Below are 18976 nucleotides of genomic sequence, written 5' to 3'. Positions count from 1 at the left end.
ATAAATATGTTATTATTGTGCAGTGACGGTACAGGGAAAGGGCTCTGGAGAATATTTTGGAGCATGAACAGAGCAATTTGAGCCTGTGCCCTTCCGATTGTGATCTTTGTTCTTGCTCCCAGCTGGCAGCTTCGTCCTCTAATCCTTGTGGAAACTTACATTTCAGGCACAAAAGCTATTTTATGTCTTATCCTACTGCACAGATGTTGCGGAGAGGATGTAGAAGAGGACAGCTCTGTGGGCGCTTTCATTTTTATTACGTGCCTTACAGCAGCACTTCCTTTTGTAAGTCATATAATTCATGTTGTAACCATTAATAAGTAATAGCTAACATTACCATCCGGCACTGCAATGCTTTTGGGTATATACAGCTGCTTAAAGGGGTTATCTGGTTTAGAAATGCCATTAAGTAATTCTGATTATTTTCTCTCTCTCCTCTCTGCTTTCTCTCTCTTCTCTCCTGGCCCTTCTTCCTGAACCGCCCATTGATTTAAATGTACACCATGTAATACCTTGTTTTTCCTTTAGTAGCGCTGTAGGGAAACTGAGCACTTGATGTAAGCGAGCGTCTAATCGCTGTAATGTGGAAACCACATTAGAGCGATTTAACAAGTGATCACTAAAGATGGGCGAACCCGAACTTACGAATTTAGCGTTTGTACCGGACAGTTACTGTCTGGTGCTAAATGCCGAACACGGACTTTCCTCGGAAGAGAGAGTGTTTGGGTAACCTTTATTTTCAATGGTGTTCGGGTTCTGGTTGAAGTTCGAGTACGGTTCTGGTACCCGAACTTTGAAATAAAGTTCAGGTCGGGTGCCAGAACCCGAACTTCCACCGGTCCGCCCATCCCTAGTGATCACCAATACATGACAGCTATAAATTAATGTATTACAAACTTTAACAAGTTTGCCTATCAAACCAATATATCTTTCCATGTGATATACTAAACAGCGATAGAGTAAGATTGGCACTTGTTTATCCCTCTCTTACATTGGATTATTTTTAGGCCACATAAAGGTTGCGTTTGTTGGCTGATCGCTGTCATGTTCACACGGATTGACAATTGGGACGAACAATTTTCCGAACGTTCAGCCTTTGTGATTGGTGTCATGTACTTGGGGGGCTCTGCTAAACACTGTCTGTTCTACATACTACAGGATATAAGGCATGTTTGATTTCATGTGCTGATTGTTTTGCCGGCCTTAAATTAGTGGGGGTTAGTACTTTAGTTTACACTTTCTTCTTTAGTTTCCACTTTCAGGAGCAAAATTGTTACTAGAAGGTCTTTGTCAAAGGGATACTGTGACAGAGTGGCCAGAAGACCACAGTGTCTGCTTTCACAAACTCCTGCACTGGTTAGAAGTACTTCACCATCATATTAAACAGTGCAGTTTTTTTTTCCTTGCTAGCAGTGTAAGGGTTAATCTGTTCAGTTGAAGCTGTTCAGTGTTGGCCACTCCCCTCTGCTGTATATGCTCGCCTCTGGCACTTAGGGATTGCCAGTGTTAGTTCTTACTGCCTAGTTTGGAGTTGGAGGTGTAGTTCGTGGTTGGAGTTGGCGTTTGGAAATTTTTCAGGAGACTGTTGCTTGGAGTTTGTGTGCACATCCTCATCCTCTCCTATTTGGTTTCTCCTTTTTTAAACTCCCCTGCTGTGTGGTGTGTGAATTTTGTATGGTTGGTATTTTCATTTATCCTTGTCCGTCTTCCCTTTTTTTCTGGTTAGCGTGTTCTGTACATTTCAGTTTCCACTACCCTGGGTGGGGGAGGAGACAGATTAGGGCTAATATAGGAGCATAGCAAGACATGTGAACCCTGCGTCTCCACCTTTAGGAGTAATCCGGGGGAGAGGGATAGACTACGGTGCCCCTAGTTCTAGGGACCTGGTTAGTGCCCATAGTCCCAACACCATTGTTACACTGTTGGTTCTCAATGAAAACTGTCTAGCAATTGTCCCTACCTACTTTGTTCCATTTATAGTAGTCTCTTAAGAGACAGAGGAGTCTTTGGGCTCCTCAGTTGCAACTGCTACCTACGTACCCCCTGTAACTATACCCCTACACAAATTGTGTGTTCAGGGAAAAGGGATAAGTCAGCAGGTCTTTTCTATGTAATCTGATATAATCAGCATGATGTAGAGGCTGAGAGCTTTGATCCAACAATGTGTCACTTACTGAGCTGTGTATTGTTTCAATACAATCAGTGTTTTGTCGGTAGGAGATTATCACTACAGGACTAGGTGTCCTGTGCCTCCTGGTCCAACCCCACCCCCACCAATAATTAGCAGCTTTCTGACAATGCACAGTGTACACAGAAAGCTGACAATCAGTGGTGTGGGCGGGTGTATACAGGGCTCAGCATTCCGAGATCTGCTGCAGAGAAAACTGGGATTGTATCAAAATGACAGAATGTAAACCACCAGGGTATCAGCCCCTACATCATGCTCTTTTCATATTACATAGAAAAAACCTGGTGACAGATTCCCTTTAATTCTAGTCTTATTCAAGGTAGCAGGAACTTGCTAAAAATGTCACTGGTGTCCATCATTGGCATTGCTAGATGGTGTTAAAATTCTAAATACACGTGGCTTGATTAGTTTCGTAAGACCACCTTCAGTTGAGCAGATTGTGAACGATCAACACCCATCTCCACAAATCTGTTAAAAGAAGACTGAAGACCTCAACAGGCATGCTTTGAAAGCTATGAACGTCAAATGACTCGGTTGTAAATGCAAGCCCTATGCCAAGAAAGGTAAGTTTAGTCTCGGCATGCATCTATTTCATCGCAACCCTTACAACCTGAGGAATGTCCTTTCTTCTTCTCGTGGGACTTGTTGAATTCTTCTGATGACAGACAGTCAACTACATTTTTTAACCACGTGCTAAAATAACTTAACCAAAGTGCAAGGTTACAAGTGCTGTCACCTGTTTACATGATATATGCCGCGCACAATGATTGGGATGAGGATATAATATGCCTTATCCAGAATCAATATTTGTAGAAACGAGAGCCTTATCATGAGTCTATAAACCTGCTATACCATTGATCCTCTGCTGACCTTAGTATAAATCACTAATCTAGAACCAACAACTTCTAATCCCGGCCCATTGTGTATGATTTACTGATTAAGCCAGTGTTTTTACGCCCAACGTCAGATTGTGTAACAAATGTGTGATCATTTCTTTTAAGAGTATGATGCATTTCAGTAATCGAGTGGGACAACCTTGAGAGGATTCAATGAAATGTATGGAGGCAGAGAGTCCGTAGTATTGAGCTCTAGACAACCTATGCACCACCATATAATGCCTACAGAAAGCTCTGCAAAACAATGTCTGATTGGGTCCCTGCATGGCCCCGTAGACTACCATGGGTGCCATATTACAGATGTATACAACCCAGAAGTTGTATGGACCCATAATATGGCCATATTATGTTTTTTATTTGTTCAAAATCCCAAATCATTGCAATGATCACCTTCAAAAATCATGACATTTTCTGCAAAGGTGCTGAGTGTCAAGCCCTGGAGGAAATATTTAACCATTTTGTAAGTTTCAAGATTCAGTGGCATAGCATTGGCAAGGGGCAAGTATTTTACACCCCATAACCCATGATCCAATAGCGCTCTAGGAGGTCCTTCTGCCTGTTGAGTATTGAACCCTTTATTGAAATACTGCCGTAATTATAGTTTGCATTTTGAACTCTTAGTTTTTTCTGCTTTTTGCAAAAATGTTAAAAGTTAAACAGTTTTATGTTGTTTTTTTTATTACATTTTGTAACATTTATTAAATTTATCTCTAAGCCCAGCTGTAGTTCTAAGTCTAACCCTAAACCAATCCTTATCCCTAGTTAGGGTTAGAAAATGTAAAAATATAAAAGCAGCTCTTAGTAATGAATGAAGACCGGATTGATTCATGTGCAACACTGTCTTCATTCATTAGTTGTTTATCTTCTGTCTTCTCAGTCGTTACCTGTGCAGAGCGCAGCAACCAAATGACAAACTCCTCTCACTGCGCTCTGCATAAGCAGCTCCATGTAGGCAAAGACTGCTAGCTTGCAGGTTACAATCACTTCACAGTGCAAGCGGCCTGAGCAAGGTGTGAGGAAGGCAACATTTTGCTTCCTTTATACACTGTGACGTCAGGGAAAACATGCCCACTGCACACACCCCATTCCCAAGCTACACATGTGGTGAGATTGAGCATATTGTTTTGAAGAAAAAAAAATATTTTCAGTTTTTCATCGGAAAGCTAAAGCAAGTTCAGAGAAGAGCTACCTGGATGGTGAGCGGCCTGCAAACTATGTCCTACGAGGAACGGGTAAAGGATCTGGGAATGTTTAGCTTCCAAAACAGAAGGCTAAGAGGAGACTTAATAGCTGTCTACAAATATCTGAAGGGATGTCACAGTGCAGGGGGATCATCCTTATTCTCATTTGCACATGGAAACACGAGAAGCAATGGAATGAAACTGAAAGGGAGAAGATACCGATTAGATATTAGAAAACACTTTTTGACAGTGATGGGGATCAATGAGTGGAACAGGCGGCCATGAGAGGTGGTGAGTTCTCCTTCAATGGAAGTCTTCATACAGAGGCTGGACAGACATCTGTCTGAGATGGTTTAGTGAATCCTGCATTGAGCAGGGGGTTGGACACGATGACCCTGGAGGTCCCTTCCAACTTTAACATTCTATGATTTTAGCTTTTTGACGGTAGTTTTACTCCAACTTAAAATCTTATTTTTGACATCTCATATAAACGACAGAGGTAATGGTCTGTGAGCCTAAGCCCCCAGCAGTCATCCCTCATATTTGTAGATCACCCGGACTTTATATTTTCTGCTCCCGGATTCATCAGTTGAAATCTTTAAAAAAAATTGAGATACTGTGCCATTGATGACCATTGAGTTCCTCTGACCTAGCAGATGGCGATATATGATCTGATCTAGACAACCTCAATTTCTGAAGAAGGGAAAAGATACATGAAGATGAAGCACAAACCCGAGAAGTGCCCAAACCAGTTCTTGGAAGGATTGCTTTGCCGTTTACTGGCGGCAGTGCGGCCGTGATTGATAGCAATGTCTCATTGTTGACACAATGGTGAAAGAAGAAGCCGACTTATAAGAGGACACTCGCTGTTCTGCTTACATGACAAGAAGAATTACAACCATTCACTCAGTAGATTCTTTGGACACATCTCAACCTTTAGCACATTGAAGACATGTATAAATTGAGTTCTTCACTTTTGGTGTTATGTTTTTGATAATGATTGTATGTCATGTCACTTCTCCAGTTACACCAGAAAATGGCTGCTTAGTGTTTACAGCAAATGCCAGCCACAGAAGGCATCAACTATCGATGGTGAAAAATCTCCCATCCACAGACCTCCACTAGTCGTAGCTATCATAAGTATGTCCAGACTTTACTGTATGTCCAGTATGTCTACAGTATGTCCAGACTCTACTGAAGAGGGCAACTTAAGGCTTTGGAGTGGTGAAAATCTATTGCTTTATGACACTGTTCCCCAACTCCAGTCCTCAAAAGCGACCAACAGATCATGTTTTCTGGAGTTCCTCAGTATTAGGGTACGCTCACACGGCAGTCGATTCTCTTGTGCGAGAGAATCGGGCCGATTATGCTAATGTCCGAGTTTGATCCGAGTGTCTCACATGCGAGATTCAGGTGTGAAGAAGACAGAGAACTTAATTTCTCCATTCACATAGATTGGGGATCCAAGTGGAGAACACCCTTTATCGATATGTCCATATGAAAAAGGGTTATCTCCGTGAGACAGCCCTTTTAAGTCCTAGGTGTATCCGATTCCTTTTCTCGAGGTTATTTATTTTAGTTGGTACGGGAATCTGCCCTCTGTATATTGACTTATTGGTGCGGTGGCTTTCTTTTAGACTGCAGCTAATTGGAGACATCAGAGCTGCAGTGTAAAGCATCGGGGGGAGAGGTTAAAAAAAAAAAATTAAGCAAAATTGATTTAAAACTACCATAAAGAGTCCGTTTATTATTTAGTCACTAATAAAAGCTCAGCTTAAGGGGATTTCTTATTTCAGAAAACCCCAGTTTCCAGGTTGCCAGTTGTTTTAAAAAAACAAACTTTGCTTTACTCACCCTCCCCTGGTTCAGCGTTGAGTCACCGCCATCGCTGTCTGTTATTATCTACAGTTCTGACACTACGTTGAGAGAGCTGCACCCACTCAGTGAGCTAAGGGCCTCATGCAGAGCTGCTGAGCTCAGTTCTTGGCTGCAGCGCTGTTGACATGACATCAGCACTGCAGACACGCGGAGTAGCACTGGACCTGGGGAAGGTGAGTAAAGCACACTTTTTTTGTTTGTTTTTTAAACAAACTGCACATGGGGACAATCGAAAACCCCTTTAAGGCTATGTGCACTTAACGTCTTTTAAGCTTTTCCTAAGTGAAGCCTCAGGATAAAGCCGACTCTGTTTCCATGGCATCTCTGCCATCGGCATCTTTTTTTTCTACAGTTTAAGCTATTACTAGCAAAGAATGGACATGCTACTATTTTTTAACCTCTTTACGTTTTTTAAGCCCTGAAGAGGTTAAAAGAAGCAAGAAAAGACTGAACATGTGCACAGCATTGTTGCTTTTACATTGCTGTGCATTATGTTCACTTTTTGTTGCACTTTTTCCCACGTGTTCCTGACATTAGATGTTGTGTGCACATACTAATATTCAGTATTTCAGTATTTTCGGGTCACAGTGACTGTACCCACCTCGGTTGTGACCTTATTACTGTCTAGATCACAAGGCTTGGCGCCAGGACTGCTCTTTTCCAGTGTGACTTCTTTGCGTTGTGAAGGCTCTTGTATGGTCGATGAGGCAAACGTCCATATTCTGCTCATAACTGAAGCAAAACTAAGTCAATCTAGGAACTAATTGATGTGGAAAAACCTGCAGAGATGTCTGATAAATGAGTTTATGTAAAGTAACACAATCTCCACTTTGGTGGAGCGGCTTTCCTATGATTGCTCCTGGCTTTGATGAATGTGGCTGTCTTCAAAGCTCATTCCTGCCACTTCATACCTTGAAATCCTCTCCGCGGCGCGCCGTCTACTGACGTGGGATCTCGCATGAATTTGTTCTGATCAGTCAGCCATTTCAGAGGTTTTGGAATAGAAGAATGGAAATCTGTATGGGAACGTGGAGAAGCTTGACGTTTTATGGTGGTGCAGCAGATATTTCTGTGCTTGGCTCCTGGGGAACATTTTGATATCTGTGGTTTGACCATAAGCTCTCTGGATATTGGCCATAGCTGAAAATCTGTATTTATTCCACATGGCGATGGCTGTGTCTCCGCATGGCTGCTTGTTATGTGGGGAACAGAAACTCAGTGTCATTAGGAAGCTAAGCCGTCTGCATGTGTATGACCGCATGACTAAGCTGAGGGTTTTCGTGGAGATGAGGAATGTGGTCTATATAAATATATACTTATAAATATCTTTAAAATAAAATTAAAAAACAAAATACAGAGTCAACCCATGGAGGACTGTATGCAAAAAGAGGGACAAACCTACAATTTATAATCAGACACCCCCTGATGAAGCTAGGGCGAAACGTACGTTGGGGTGAGAGGACTGTTTGCGATTTGAAGCCACCATATACCCACATGTAAGTGTACTTCAACCATTACTTCTGTATATAGGCTAGATGCAAGTACCATACAAATTTTGTATTTACCCACAGGGGACTTTCACGTTTATACACATTGCGTTCTATCCTGATAGTACCTTACTATTTTTCTACACACCAATATACACTTCTCAAAAAAATAAAGGGAACACTTTAATAACACATCCTAGATCTGAATGAATTAAATATTCTCATTGAATACTTTGTTCTGTACAAAGTTGAATGTACTGACAACAAAATCACACAAAAATCATCAATGGAAATCAAATTTATTAACCAACGGAGGCCTGGATTTGGAGTCACCCCCAAAATTAAAGTGGAAAAAAACACTACAGGCTGATCTAACTTTTATGTAATGTCCTTAAAACAAGTCAAAACGAGGCTCAGTATTGTGTGTGGCCTCCACGTGCCTGTATGACCTCCCTACAACGCCTGGGCATGCTCCTGATGAGGTTGCGGATGGTCTCCTGTGGGATCTCCTCCCAGACCTGGACTAAAGCATCCGCCAACTCCTGGACAGTCTGTGGTGCAAGTTGACGTTGGTGGATGGAGCGAGACACGATGTCCCAGATGTGCTCAATCGGATTCAGGTCTGGGGAACGGGCGGGCCAGTCCATAGCTTCAATGCCTTCATCTTGCAGGAACTGCTGACACACTCCAGCCACATGAGGTCTGGCATTGTCCTGCTTTTGGAGGAACCCAGGGCCAACCGCACCAGCATATGGTCTCACATAGGATCTCATCTTGGTACCTAATGGCAGTCAGGCTACCTCTGGCAAGCACATGGAGGGCTGTGCAGCCCTCCAAAGAAATGCCACCCCACACCATTACTGACCCACTGCCAAACCGGTCATGCTGAAGGATGTTGCAGGCAGCAGATCGCTCTCCACGGCGTCTCCAGACTCTGTCACGTCTGTCACATGTGCTCAGTGTGAACCTGCTTTCATCTGTGAAGAGCACAGGGCGCCAGTGGCGACTTTGCCAATCCTGGTGTTCTGTGGCAAATGCCAAGCGTCCTGCACGGTGTTGGGCTGTGAGCACAACCCCCATCTGAGGACGTCAGGCCCACATACCACCCTCATGGAGTCGGTTTCTAACCGTTTGTGCAGACACATGCACATTTGTGGCCTGCTGGAGGTCATTTTGCAGGGCTCTGGCAGTGCTCCTCCTGTTCCTCCTTGCACAAAGGCGGAGGTAGCGGTCCTGCTGCTCGGTTGTTGCCCTCCTACGGCCCCCTCCTTGTCTCCTGGTGTACTAGCCTGTCTCCTGGTAGCGCCTCCAGCCTCTGGACACTACGCTGACAGACACAGCAAACCTTCTTGCCACAGCTTACATTGATGTGCCATCCTGGATGAGCTGCACTACCTGAGCAACTTCTGTGGGTTGTAGAGTCAGTCTCATGCTACCATGAGTGTGAAAGCACAACCAACATTCAAAAGTGACCAAAACATCAGCCAGAAAGCATTGGTACTGAGATGCGGTCTGTGGACCCCACCTGCAGAACCACTCCTTTATTGAGGGTGTCTTGATAATTGCCAATAATTTACATCTATTGTCTATTCCATTTGCACAACAGCATGTGAAATTGATTGTCAATCAGTGTTGCTTCCTAAGTGGACAGTTTGATTTCACAGAAGTTTGATTTGCATGGAGTTATATTTTGTTGTTTAAGTGTTCCCTATATTTTTTGAGCAGTGTATTTCATGATTCAATCTGAGTAATACATTCTGTTTATGGTATATAGATATTAGGGTTTGAATAGTTGGCTTCAGGGCTACACCACCGTGTCTGATTATAAATTGTAAGTTTGTCCCTCTTTTTGCATACGGTCCTCCATGGGTTGACTCTGTATTTTATTGTTTTTTAATTTTATTTTCTTTAAGTAAAAGTAAAATTTAAAGAGATAGGTACCTATTTTTTCCTTGGTTGTTTGATGTATTTAGTAGGTGTATCTCTAGTGATATTTGCATGTAAGCAGTATACTGTATGCCTTCTGGATTATGGGTAAAGCCAGACTCATTCACATATATACACGCTCGGTTTACCAGATAAGGACATATACATAGCAAATGGTTCTGTATATACCCAGGCATCCTTATGTGCCATATTACATGCTGTATATCTATCCACTTACATCATGGTGACACATTTCAGATTTTTTTTTTTCTTTGTTTAAAACTATGCCATTTTTTATTTCTTCCAGGCAGCAAAGTAAACCTTGTGAAGATTACTGCTACAGCGTCAAGTCCCCGGGACACCGCTCTGGCTGCTGTTATATGTAGTGCCTTGTCCACCGTGCTCCTAGCTCTGCTCATCCTCTCTGTTATCTACTGCAAAAGGCAGTTCATGGAAAAGAAGCCAAATTGTAAGTTGTTTTATATATATAAACCTGGGCTGGGGAAAAAAGCTACAGACTTCTCCTCATCCATCATGCCTTTCCTTCCTTCTTTCCATCTTTTCTTTCCCTCCCTTGTTTTCTTCCTTTTCTACATTTTTCCTTTATTTCTTCTCCTTTAATATTCTCCCTCCTTTCCTTATGTTCTTCCCTCCATGTCTTTCTTTCTTTCTTCCCTCCATGTTTTTATTTCTTTCCTTCTTTCTTTCTTCCCTCCATGTCTTTCTTTCTATCCGTCTTTCTTTCTTCCCTCCATGTCTTTCTTTCTTCCCTCCATGTCTTTCTTTCGTTCTTCCCTCCATTTCTTTATTTCTTTCTGCCTTCCATCCAGTCCTTCTTTCCCTTCCTCTTTCCTTTCCACTCCCTCCTTCCCTTCTCTCCTTACTTTTTTACCTTTCCTCTTCACCCTTCCATTCCCTCTCTATCTTCTGTCCTGTCTTTCATTCTTTTCCTCTCTCCTCTTACCTTCCCCTCTGACCTTCCCTTTTTCCTCTTCCTCTCTACCTTCTTTCCTTGTTTTCATTCATTCATTCATTCCTTTCTTAAGATATTCGCAGATTATCAATGTGTTTTTGATCTCTCTCTCCGTTCTACAGGGTCTTGCCGATCTCAAGAAGTGCAGTACACTGGGTCAGAACTGCTATGTTTCGACAGACCACAAGTCACCGAGCACCCACCTAGGACTTACTGCCGCTGTCAGCAAGAGCCGCCGCAGGCCTGTGGTGAGTAATAAGTTTATAAGCTTATTTACAAACTTATTTACTTAAATAATTTACAAACTTATTACAAGAGTGATAAGTTTACAAATAAGTTAACATATTGTACTAGTGCGATTGTTTCAATCAAGAGGCATTGTAAACCTGATGAAACAGAAGCTAACGGCAGTGTAAACTGAGCCTCACACCGGTAGGTGAAAAATAACTTGCTTGAGAGAAGCTGAACTGCAGCACCAGACACAGCCCATTGACAAGAGTGGCGCCGTTTCTGGAAAAGTAGTAGACCTTTTTTTACAATAATGGGACAACTTCTTTATTAATGCAATCATCATGAACACATTCTTTGTTCATTCTGTGAAATGCGTGAAATTTCTTATGGAAACATAACAGTTTCTTTTATTCTATAAATCTGTGATATATTGAAATCTCCAATATCCAAACCCTACAAGTGACGTCCGCAATGATCACATTATTTGTCTTATTCCCTGTAGGTCCCGTCCACTTGATTCCATCATTGTGCTGTGAAGAGACGCACAGCATCGACCCGGGTTGTATATTCCCATCACACAGCACATTGTACGATGGGTAAGTGGCCATCGGTTCATTTATAAGCCACATTTGTATTCATCCATTAAAGACTGCATCCATCTTCACACAAAATAAAACATACACAGCGGCAATAATGCAACCAAACTCTGATTTTTGTTGAATGAATAAATATTCTGACAGGTTACCTTTAGAAAAAATCCCTTTAACTCAGAGATTTCTTATAGGCTCATGCATACATATATACAGTACAGACCAAAAGTTTGGACACACCTCATTTAAAGATTTTTCTGTATTTTCATGACTTTGAAAATTGTACATTCACACTGAAGGCATCAAAACTATGAATTAACACATGTGGAATTATATACTTAACAAAAAAGTGTGAAACAACTGAAAATATGTCTTATATTCTAGGTTCTTCAAAGCAGCCACCTTTTGCTTTGACGACTGCTTTGCATACTCTTGGCATTCTCTTGATGAGCTTCAAGTGGTAGTCACTGGAAATGGTTTTCACTTCACAGGTGTGCCCTGTCAGGTTTAATAAGTGGGATTTCTTGCCTTATAAATGGGGTTGGGACTATCAGTTGTGTTGTGCAGAAGTCAGGTGGATACACAGCGGATAGCCCTACTGAATAGACTGTTAGAATTTGTATTATGGCAAGAAAAAAGCAGCTAAGTAAAGAAAAACGAGTGGCCATCATTACTTTAAGAAATGAAGGTCAGTCAGTCCGAAAAATTGGGAAAACTTTGAAAGTGTCCCCAAGTGCAGTTGCAAAAACCATCAAGCGCTACAAAGAAACTGGCTCACATGAGGACCGCCCCAGGAAAGGAAGACCAAGAGTCACCTCTGCTTCTGAGGATAAGTTTATCCAAGTCACCAGCCTCAGAAATCGCAGGTTAACAGCAGCTCAGATTAGAGACCAGGTCAATGCCACACAGAGTTCTAGCAGCAGACACATCTCTACAACAACTGTTAAGAGGAGACTTTGTGCAGCAGGCCTTCATGGTAAAATAGCTGCTAGGAAACCACTGCTAAGGACTGGCACCAAGCAGAAGAGACTTGTTTGGGCTAAAGAACACAAGGAATGGACATTAGACCAGTGGAAATCTGTGCTTTGGACTGATGAGTCCAAATTTGAGATCTTTGGTTCCAACCACCGTGTCTTTGTGCGATGCAGAAAAGGTGAACGGATGGACTCTACATGCCTGGTTCCCACCGTGAAGCATGGAGGAGGAGGTGTGATGGTGTGGGGGTGCTTTGCTGGTGACACTGTTGGGGATTTATTCAAAATTGAAGGCATACTGAACCAGCATGGCTACCACAGCATCTTGCAGCGGCATGCTATTCCATCCGGTTTGCGTTTAGTTGGACCATCATTTATTTTTCAACAGTACAATGACCCCAAACACACCTCCAGGCTGTGTAAGGGCTATTTGACCAAGAAGGAGAGTGATGGGGTGCTACGCCAGATGACCTGGCCTCCACAGTCACCAGACCTGAACCCAATCGAGATGGTTTGGGGTGAGCTGGACCGCAGAGTGAAGGCAAAAGGGCCAACAAGTGCTAAGCATCTCTGGGTACTCCTTCAAGATTGTTGGAAGACCATTTCCGGTGACTACCTCTTGAAGCTCATCAAGAGAATGCCAAGAGTGTGCAAAGCAGTCATCAAAGCAAAAGGTGGCTACTTTGAAGAACCTAGAATATAAGACATATTTTCAGTTGTTTCACACTTTTTTGTTAAGTATATAATTCCACATGTGTTAATTCATAGTTTTGATGCCTTCAGTGTGAATGTACAATTTTCATAGTAATGAAAATACAGAAAAATCTTTAAATGAGAAGGTGTGTCCAAACTTTTGATCTGTACTGTATATATATATATATATATATATATATATAATTTTTTTTTATTATTATTTTTTTTTTAATTTGTAAACTGTCACCTACACATAGGAAAGGGGGGTGCAGAATTATTTTTGGCTGAACCACAATAAGTGAGAATGTATCATAGCAACGTTTGGGAAATGATACGTAGATGACGTCACTTCTCATTCCTGGTGAGTTGATGAGCTCTATGAGGGCTGTATGCGGCTGTGCAGGTGACTGATTAATACAAGGTACTATGAAGAATCATTTAGGGTCACTTGTAATAATTGCTGCTTTTTCAGGAACTCGGATTCTGTGGCGGACATGATTCCAGCATATTTTGGACCCACTTCAGACCTGGCCTGCAGAGAGCTAGCTGAAACTTGGCCTCTTATGCAAACACCTCCTGGCAGTGATAGCACTCCTGCCTGTGAGCCACATCCGCAGCTAATAGGGGGAGATGCAGACACTTTGAACAGAGATATGGAGGAGCCAAGTATTTTGCATGCACACAGTGCACAGAGTATCAGTGCTGAGACGGCGTCTTCAAAACATCTTCATTTATTAGAGCTGGATGCTTGTCAAGAAGATGCGGGAAACCAGCCAGAGGTGGATCACCTACCATGTGTCCAAGACAAGAACCAGGTGGAGTGGCTTATTTAGTGTGATTCAGTCTTACGGTGCAGTGAGATTGCTGTATTACTCGTGCAAGGATCGCAAATCAATCCTCGGACTGGCTGTCAGCTCTCCTGAGCGTGACAGCATGTATTTCTCTGCAGCTGTCACACTCAGATCAGGAGAGCCGATGGCCAGTCCGAGGATTGCAATGCGATCCTTGCATGAGTGATTCGGCTGCCTGACTGCGCCCTTAGGGTAGGCACTGCGGCCCAAACCACGGCAATGTTAAGATCTGTGCGTTCTGTTTGATTTATAGTGCCCACCAGGTTATGCTGATAAATGGCCAGTTATTGCTGGAATAGTAACTTGATTGCAGATTTGCTGTGGATTTTTCCTGTGCATTGAATTTCAACCTATGCAAACTCCATACTGCAGATTGACTGTAAGTTTTCTCTAAGTGTAGAAGAGATCTTGAGAATCTCTGCTTAGATCATGGTGTATTCTGCTGCGGAATTTCCTGACATAAATCTGCAGTAAATATTCATGTAGCCTAAAGCCTGGTGTGAACGCGCCCTTAAACCTTTGTCTAATATAGATATTTTTATTCATTAACATTTTGTTGTTTTTTTACTTTCGCTCTATGTATAAGAGTTAAAAAAAGTTATTAACCCTGATTAATCAAAAGAAGTATTTTTCATGCCGCTCTTGATTAGCGGGCAGGGTGGAGTGTGAAGGGTGATTAATTAAGAGACGACCACCTCTTAATGAATCAAATGAGGTGCAAAGTAGCATGTGCATCCGTATGTGCCTCACCACAAATCTTACTCCAGTCCCTGCTGGAGTAAAATATGTGGCATAACAAACACCACTGCTGGTCATGACTTTGATGAGCGGAGGTCATCACGCCCCAACCCAGTTTGTTGGAGCTGGGCGAAAATAGTGTGAAAACTACAAAAGTAGCAAAAGTTTTGCGCAACCTCAAGTTTTGGACTTTTTACACCGGAAGAGAAAAAGCTTTAATGAATCTGGGCCCATTGTCTCCTGTCACAAAGTAATAATCATTTTATTAATTTTCAGGACTGCTGAGTGAGATGTTCTCTAGATCCACCATCCAGAGGTCTGTTTCTAGATCAGCCCACCAGAAGATCTACTAGAACCCTCACCTGAAGATCTAGACCTGCCATCTGAAAATCCACCTCTAGATCAGCCATTTGGAGATCTATGTCTTGAGCCTCCTGAAGATCTATTTCTGGATCAGACACTGGGAGATCTCCATCTTGCCACAATGTTCTTTATTGAACGAGCCTCCATCTTTTCTAGAATCGCCTTGATACATGACAGCCTACTCGTCTGGACCTGAGGATGTATATCTGCCGGGATGAATTTCCCTTGTAGCACATTGATACATGGAGATATGCTCAAGAAAAAGAACTACGGGATGAAAGTGACTGGAGAAATCCAGATTGGGACTTACTTAAATTGTGAAGCAGAATGTAAATGTAATTTTTCATTATTTATGTGATGACCTTCATTGAACTATACAGTCCAGCTTCATCGCACTGCAAATATTCATTGCACGGCTCCCATTATTTTCTATGGGTTTGCGCAGTGCAATTTAATGAGTATTGTATGAGGTCTGCACATTACAACCCTTCCCTATCTGCTGAATACATTGACTGCCATCCTAAACTGTTGGATCCGGTTCCCGGTACGTCTTGTCTAGTAGAGCCATGGTCATCTATATATTGTACTTTTGACCTGTCTAGATGTAATGCACTTATGCTGGAGCCTCATCCAGTCCATTATGCTGAGGAAATCCTATTTATCGCATGTCGTGATGATTACATTTCGGATACACCAGCACATGTATTACCTATAAGCACTATTTCTGCCATGTATGTGCATTTTTCTATGAAGCGTTATTTTGTATGATAGGTCAGTTTTTTTTTATAAGAAGATTTTGCTTTAACTTCCAGTGTTTTCTAGACTATTCTTATTTATGTTTCTAGATGATTGTTTATGACGTCTGTTGTGTCTCCGAGACCCATGGTCCAATATTTCTGCCTGATCCCACAAAGCCGGTAATTGGAGCTCGCTAGGGACCACAAACAAACGTTTCTGATACTCCGAATAATACTACTGGCCCTCATCAGGATCGACCGACAGTGTAAGGTGTATGGGGGCCTCCCCACCGGAATTTCAATGGCTGATCCTTTTGCTCTCCCCATAGATAAGCCACTCCTTGTAGATAGATTTTTGGTGGCGGTTCTTTAGGCTATGTGCCCACGATGCAGAAATGAAGCAGAAATTTTCCTGAGCATTTCTGCATCTCCTTGGCAGAAAAACGCATGCGTTCTTTACATGCGTTTTTGACGCGTATTTGCCATGCGTTTTTGCAATGCATTGTATAGGCAAATACGCATGCAGAAACGCACAAGAATTGGTCATGTCCGGATTTTTTCTGCGAGTAAAATCCGCACAGAAAAAATCCTGACCATGAGCACAGAACTTGCAGAATGTCATAGGAAGTCATGGGATAAGGTATGCAATGCATTTCTGGAGCGTTTCCGCGCTGCAAATCCGCACCAAAAAACGCATCATGGGCACACAGCCTTAGGTTGGTTTTTCATACCAAGTTTTTCATGTTCTTAGCAAAAGAAAAAAACAAAATACACAATGGACTGATGATACTTTGAAGTTTATACTGCAATACAAGATGTACTACATACATGGCATTTTGTTATCTGGTATATATTTAAGGTATTTTACCCAGAGGTTCCTCTATAAGATTTTGAGGGTTCATTGACCTACATGGGTTTCAAAAATTGCTGAAGAAGTTTTTAAGGCTGTGAATAAGATGAGCAACTCCAGTGGTTAAGAGATAAAGACTTCTGTAGAATGAGCAAAGACTTACATATTAGATGATTGTCAACCAAGTGATCCGGCAGTGGGTTATCTTCCTGCCAAATAGTTGAAATTTCAATTTCAGGATTTTTTTTTTTCTCCCTCCGACATCACCTGTCAGGGAAGAGTTGGGAGGCCTCAATACATATCACAACTGTCGGCCAATGCCACCGATATTGGTGGGTTAGGCCAACGTTAGTCTAATGTGTATGATTGGCCTTAAGGCTTTGTGCACACAGATGTCACATTCTAATGGTGCACTCAGACGGCCCTTTAGTTAGCACCTATTGACTACAGTATATACCAGGCCACCGGAGCTCATTTACTGCCCTTTTTACACCAGCTGACAAGCCCTATGGGACCTGAATAGTCGCTAATACGATTATTCCATCCCTATACGGCATCATGTTCTCTCGGCAGCACTTCCCGTTTTATTACAATGTCGCCATAAACGATCCAATCACATGGAAAACAACAATTTTGCTTGTTCTTCAGGTGATCAATGCCCCGTTTACACGGCTGATGATCGGGAACAGCTTTTACCGATTCTCGACCCATCTAAATAATCTTTGCAACAAAATCAGATGCTGATGCAGTTGTTTTCCCATGATTTATTTAGGAAATGCTCCTATGGATAATCACAGTACTACATGGAAAAACCACAATCACGTTTCCAAGGTGCATTTTTAAAAATTGTGAAGATCACAAAGCTTTGAGCGAGAACAATCCTGCGGTGATTATGAAAGACATATAGGGATTTAGGCGGCTGCCTATACCAACCAATAATTTTTCTGAGGACTTTTGGAAAATAAAGCAGCAGGTTAGATGAGCAACCAACATCTCCACTTTTCTTTTGCGTCAGTTTTGATCAATTATTCCCAATAAATTCCAAGATTCCAATGAAAGAAATCCCTGGTAAAGACACAAACAGTTCTGTGCTGGTCGTCTCTGTATATTTTGTATAGTTTGGTCTACTTGTTGTATACAAAGGACCTTATGTATTAACACGACCTGAGAAAACAAGACTTTGTCTTTTGGAAGATTTGTTGCGACCGTCAACAAGGCCACTTTGCGAGGCTCAGCGAGTGATGTACATTGCTGTAAAATGCAAATCCACAATGGGTTCATGGAAACCTCCAAATATTTGCTTGTCTGTAAATCTGAATATTTTTGACTTTTTTTTTATATCTCCTTATGTAAATACATTGTGAAAAAAAAGGAATATTTCCATTATTTATCTCATTTATGACAAGGAGTAAAAACAACCGTTCGGGACTAAAATTACCAATTCCGTCTCTCTAATTCCATTCTACTATTAGATTGACGTTGATCGTGGAAAGTCATATTCGGAGACTTGTATACAGCTTCTATGAATGAATTGGCATATGTCAGAGGTTTCTTTTGGAGGTGTACATTGGGGAACGTGATGTATATCCCTAACGTAGCCAAAAAAATGAGATGAGAACATACTGTATTGCAGGACAGGACGGGTCCACAAGAGAGGTTCTCTCCATAGCCAAGAGATGGGGATCTGGTCAAGGGACCCCCCGTATATTATTTCAGACTTGTCTATGAAAATGGGTTTTCTAAACTGGATAGCCTCTTTCACCCATTCATAAACTATGTCATGGAGCAAGTACTGGTGTATGAAGCTAGCTCAGGAACTGAGCCTGCTCCATACAGACCATACAGAACAAGTGCCAGCTGTGTTACACAGCCGTCATCCCCTTCTAACAGTAACCATCGGAGTTAGCTCTGATTACTGCTGGTTAATCACTTAGGCTGTGTGCCCACAATGCATTTTTTAAGCGTTTCCGCAGCCGCAAAAACGCTGCAGAAACGCTTAAAAAACGCATGGTAGAAGGCCTGCCATGTTCCCCAATGATAATCTGCATGTGCTGTGCACATGCTGCGGAGATTTCCACTGCGGATTATCATTGCAGAAAAAAACGCAGCACTACCAATTATTTTGCGGAAGTGCTGCGTTTTCGCCGCCATTGACTTTCAATGGAACACATGGATTACACATCACTGTATATGTAGATGCGGATTCCATGCGTTTCAATGTGCGGATGGTACCCAGGTCTGGAGGAGAGGGATGGTACCCGGGTCTGGAGGAGAGGAGACTCTCCTCTGGACCCGGGTACCATACAACCTGTAAAAAAAAGAAAATAAAAAATAAATATTATATTTACCTTCTGACTGCCCCCGGTCTCCTTGTCTTCACTTACCGGCAGCTCGCGGTGGACTGAAGGACCTGCGCTGAC

General features: G+C 42.2%; 1 protein-coding gene across 3 annotated transcripts in view; it reads left to right on the top strand.

The window, feature by feature from the left end:
* The window catches only part of TNFRSF19 (TNF receptor superfamily member 19), a 95377-nt gene extending 77645 nt beyond the window's left edge, over window positions 1-17732 (top strand). For all 3 annotated transcript variants that reach the window (XM_073662210.1, XM_073662212.1, XM_073662211.1), the window contains exons 6-10: window positions 9864-10025; window positions 10652-10777; window positions 11263-11356; window positions 13490-13832; window positions 14883-17732. In XM_073662210.1, the coding sequence (XP_073518311.1) occupies window positions 9864-10025; window positions 10652-10777; window positions 11263-11356; window positions 13490-13832; window positions 14883-14891 (734 nt within the window). In that variant the 3' untranslated portion in view covers window positions 14892-17732. The remainder of the gene's footprint in view (window positions 1-9863; window positions 10026-10651; window positions 10778-11262; window positions 11357-13489; window positions 13833-14882) is intronic.
* Window positions 17733-18976: the final 1244 nt, after the last annotated feature.

The sequence above is a fragment of the Phyllobates terribilis genome, unplaced genomic scaffold (genome assembly GCF_046119375.1).
Source record: "Phyllobates terribilis strain yellow unplaced genomic scaffold, ASM4611937v1 Scaffold_2__4_contigs__length_985480577, whole genome shotgun sequence".
NCBI classification, from domain to species: Eukaryota; Metazoa; Chordata; class Amphibia; order Anura; family Dendrobatidae; genus Phyllobates; species Phyllobates terribilis.
Note: the sequence above shows the minus strand (reverse complement) of the source record. Positions and strands in the feature narration are given on the sequence as shown.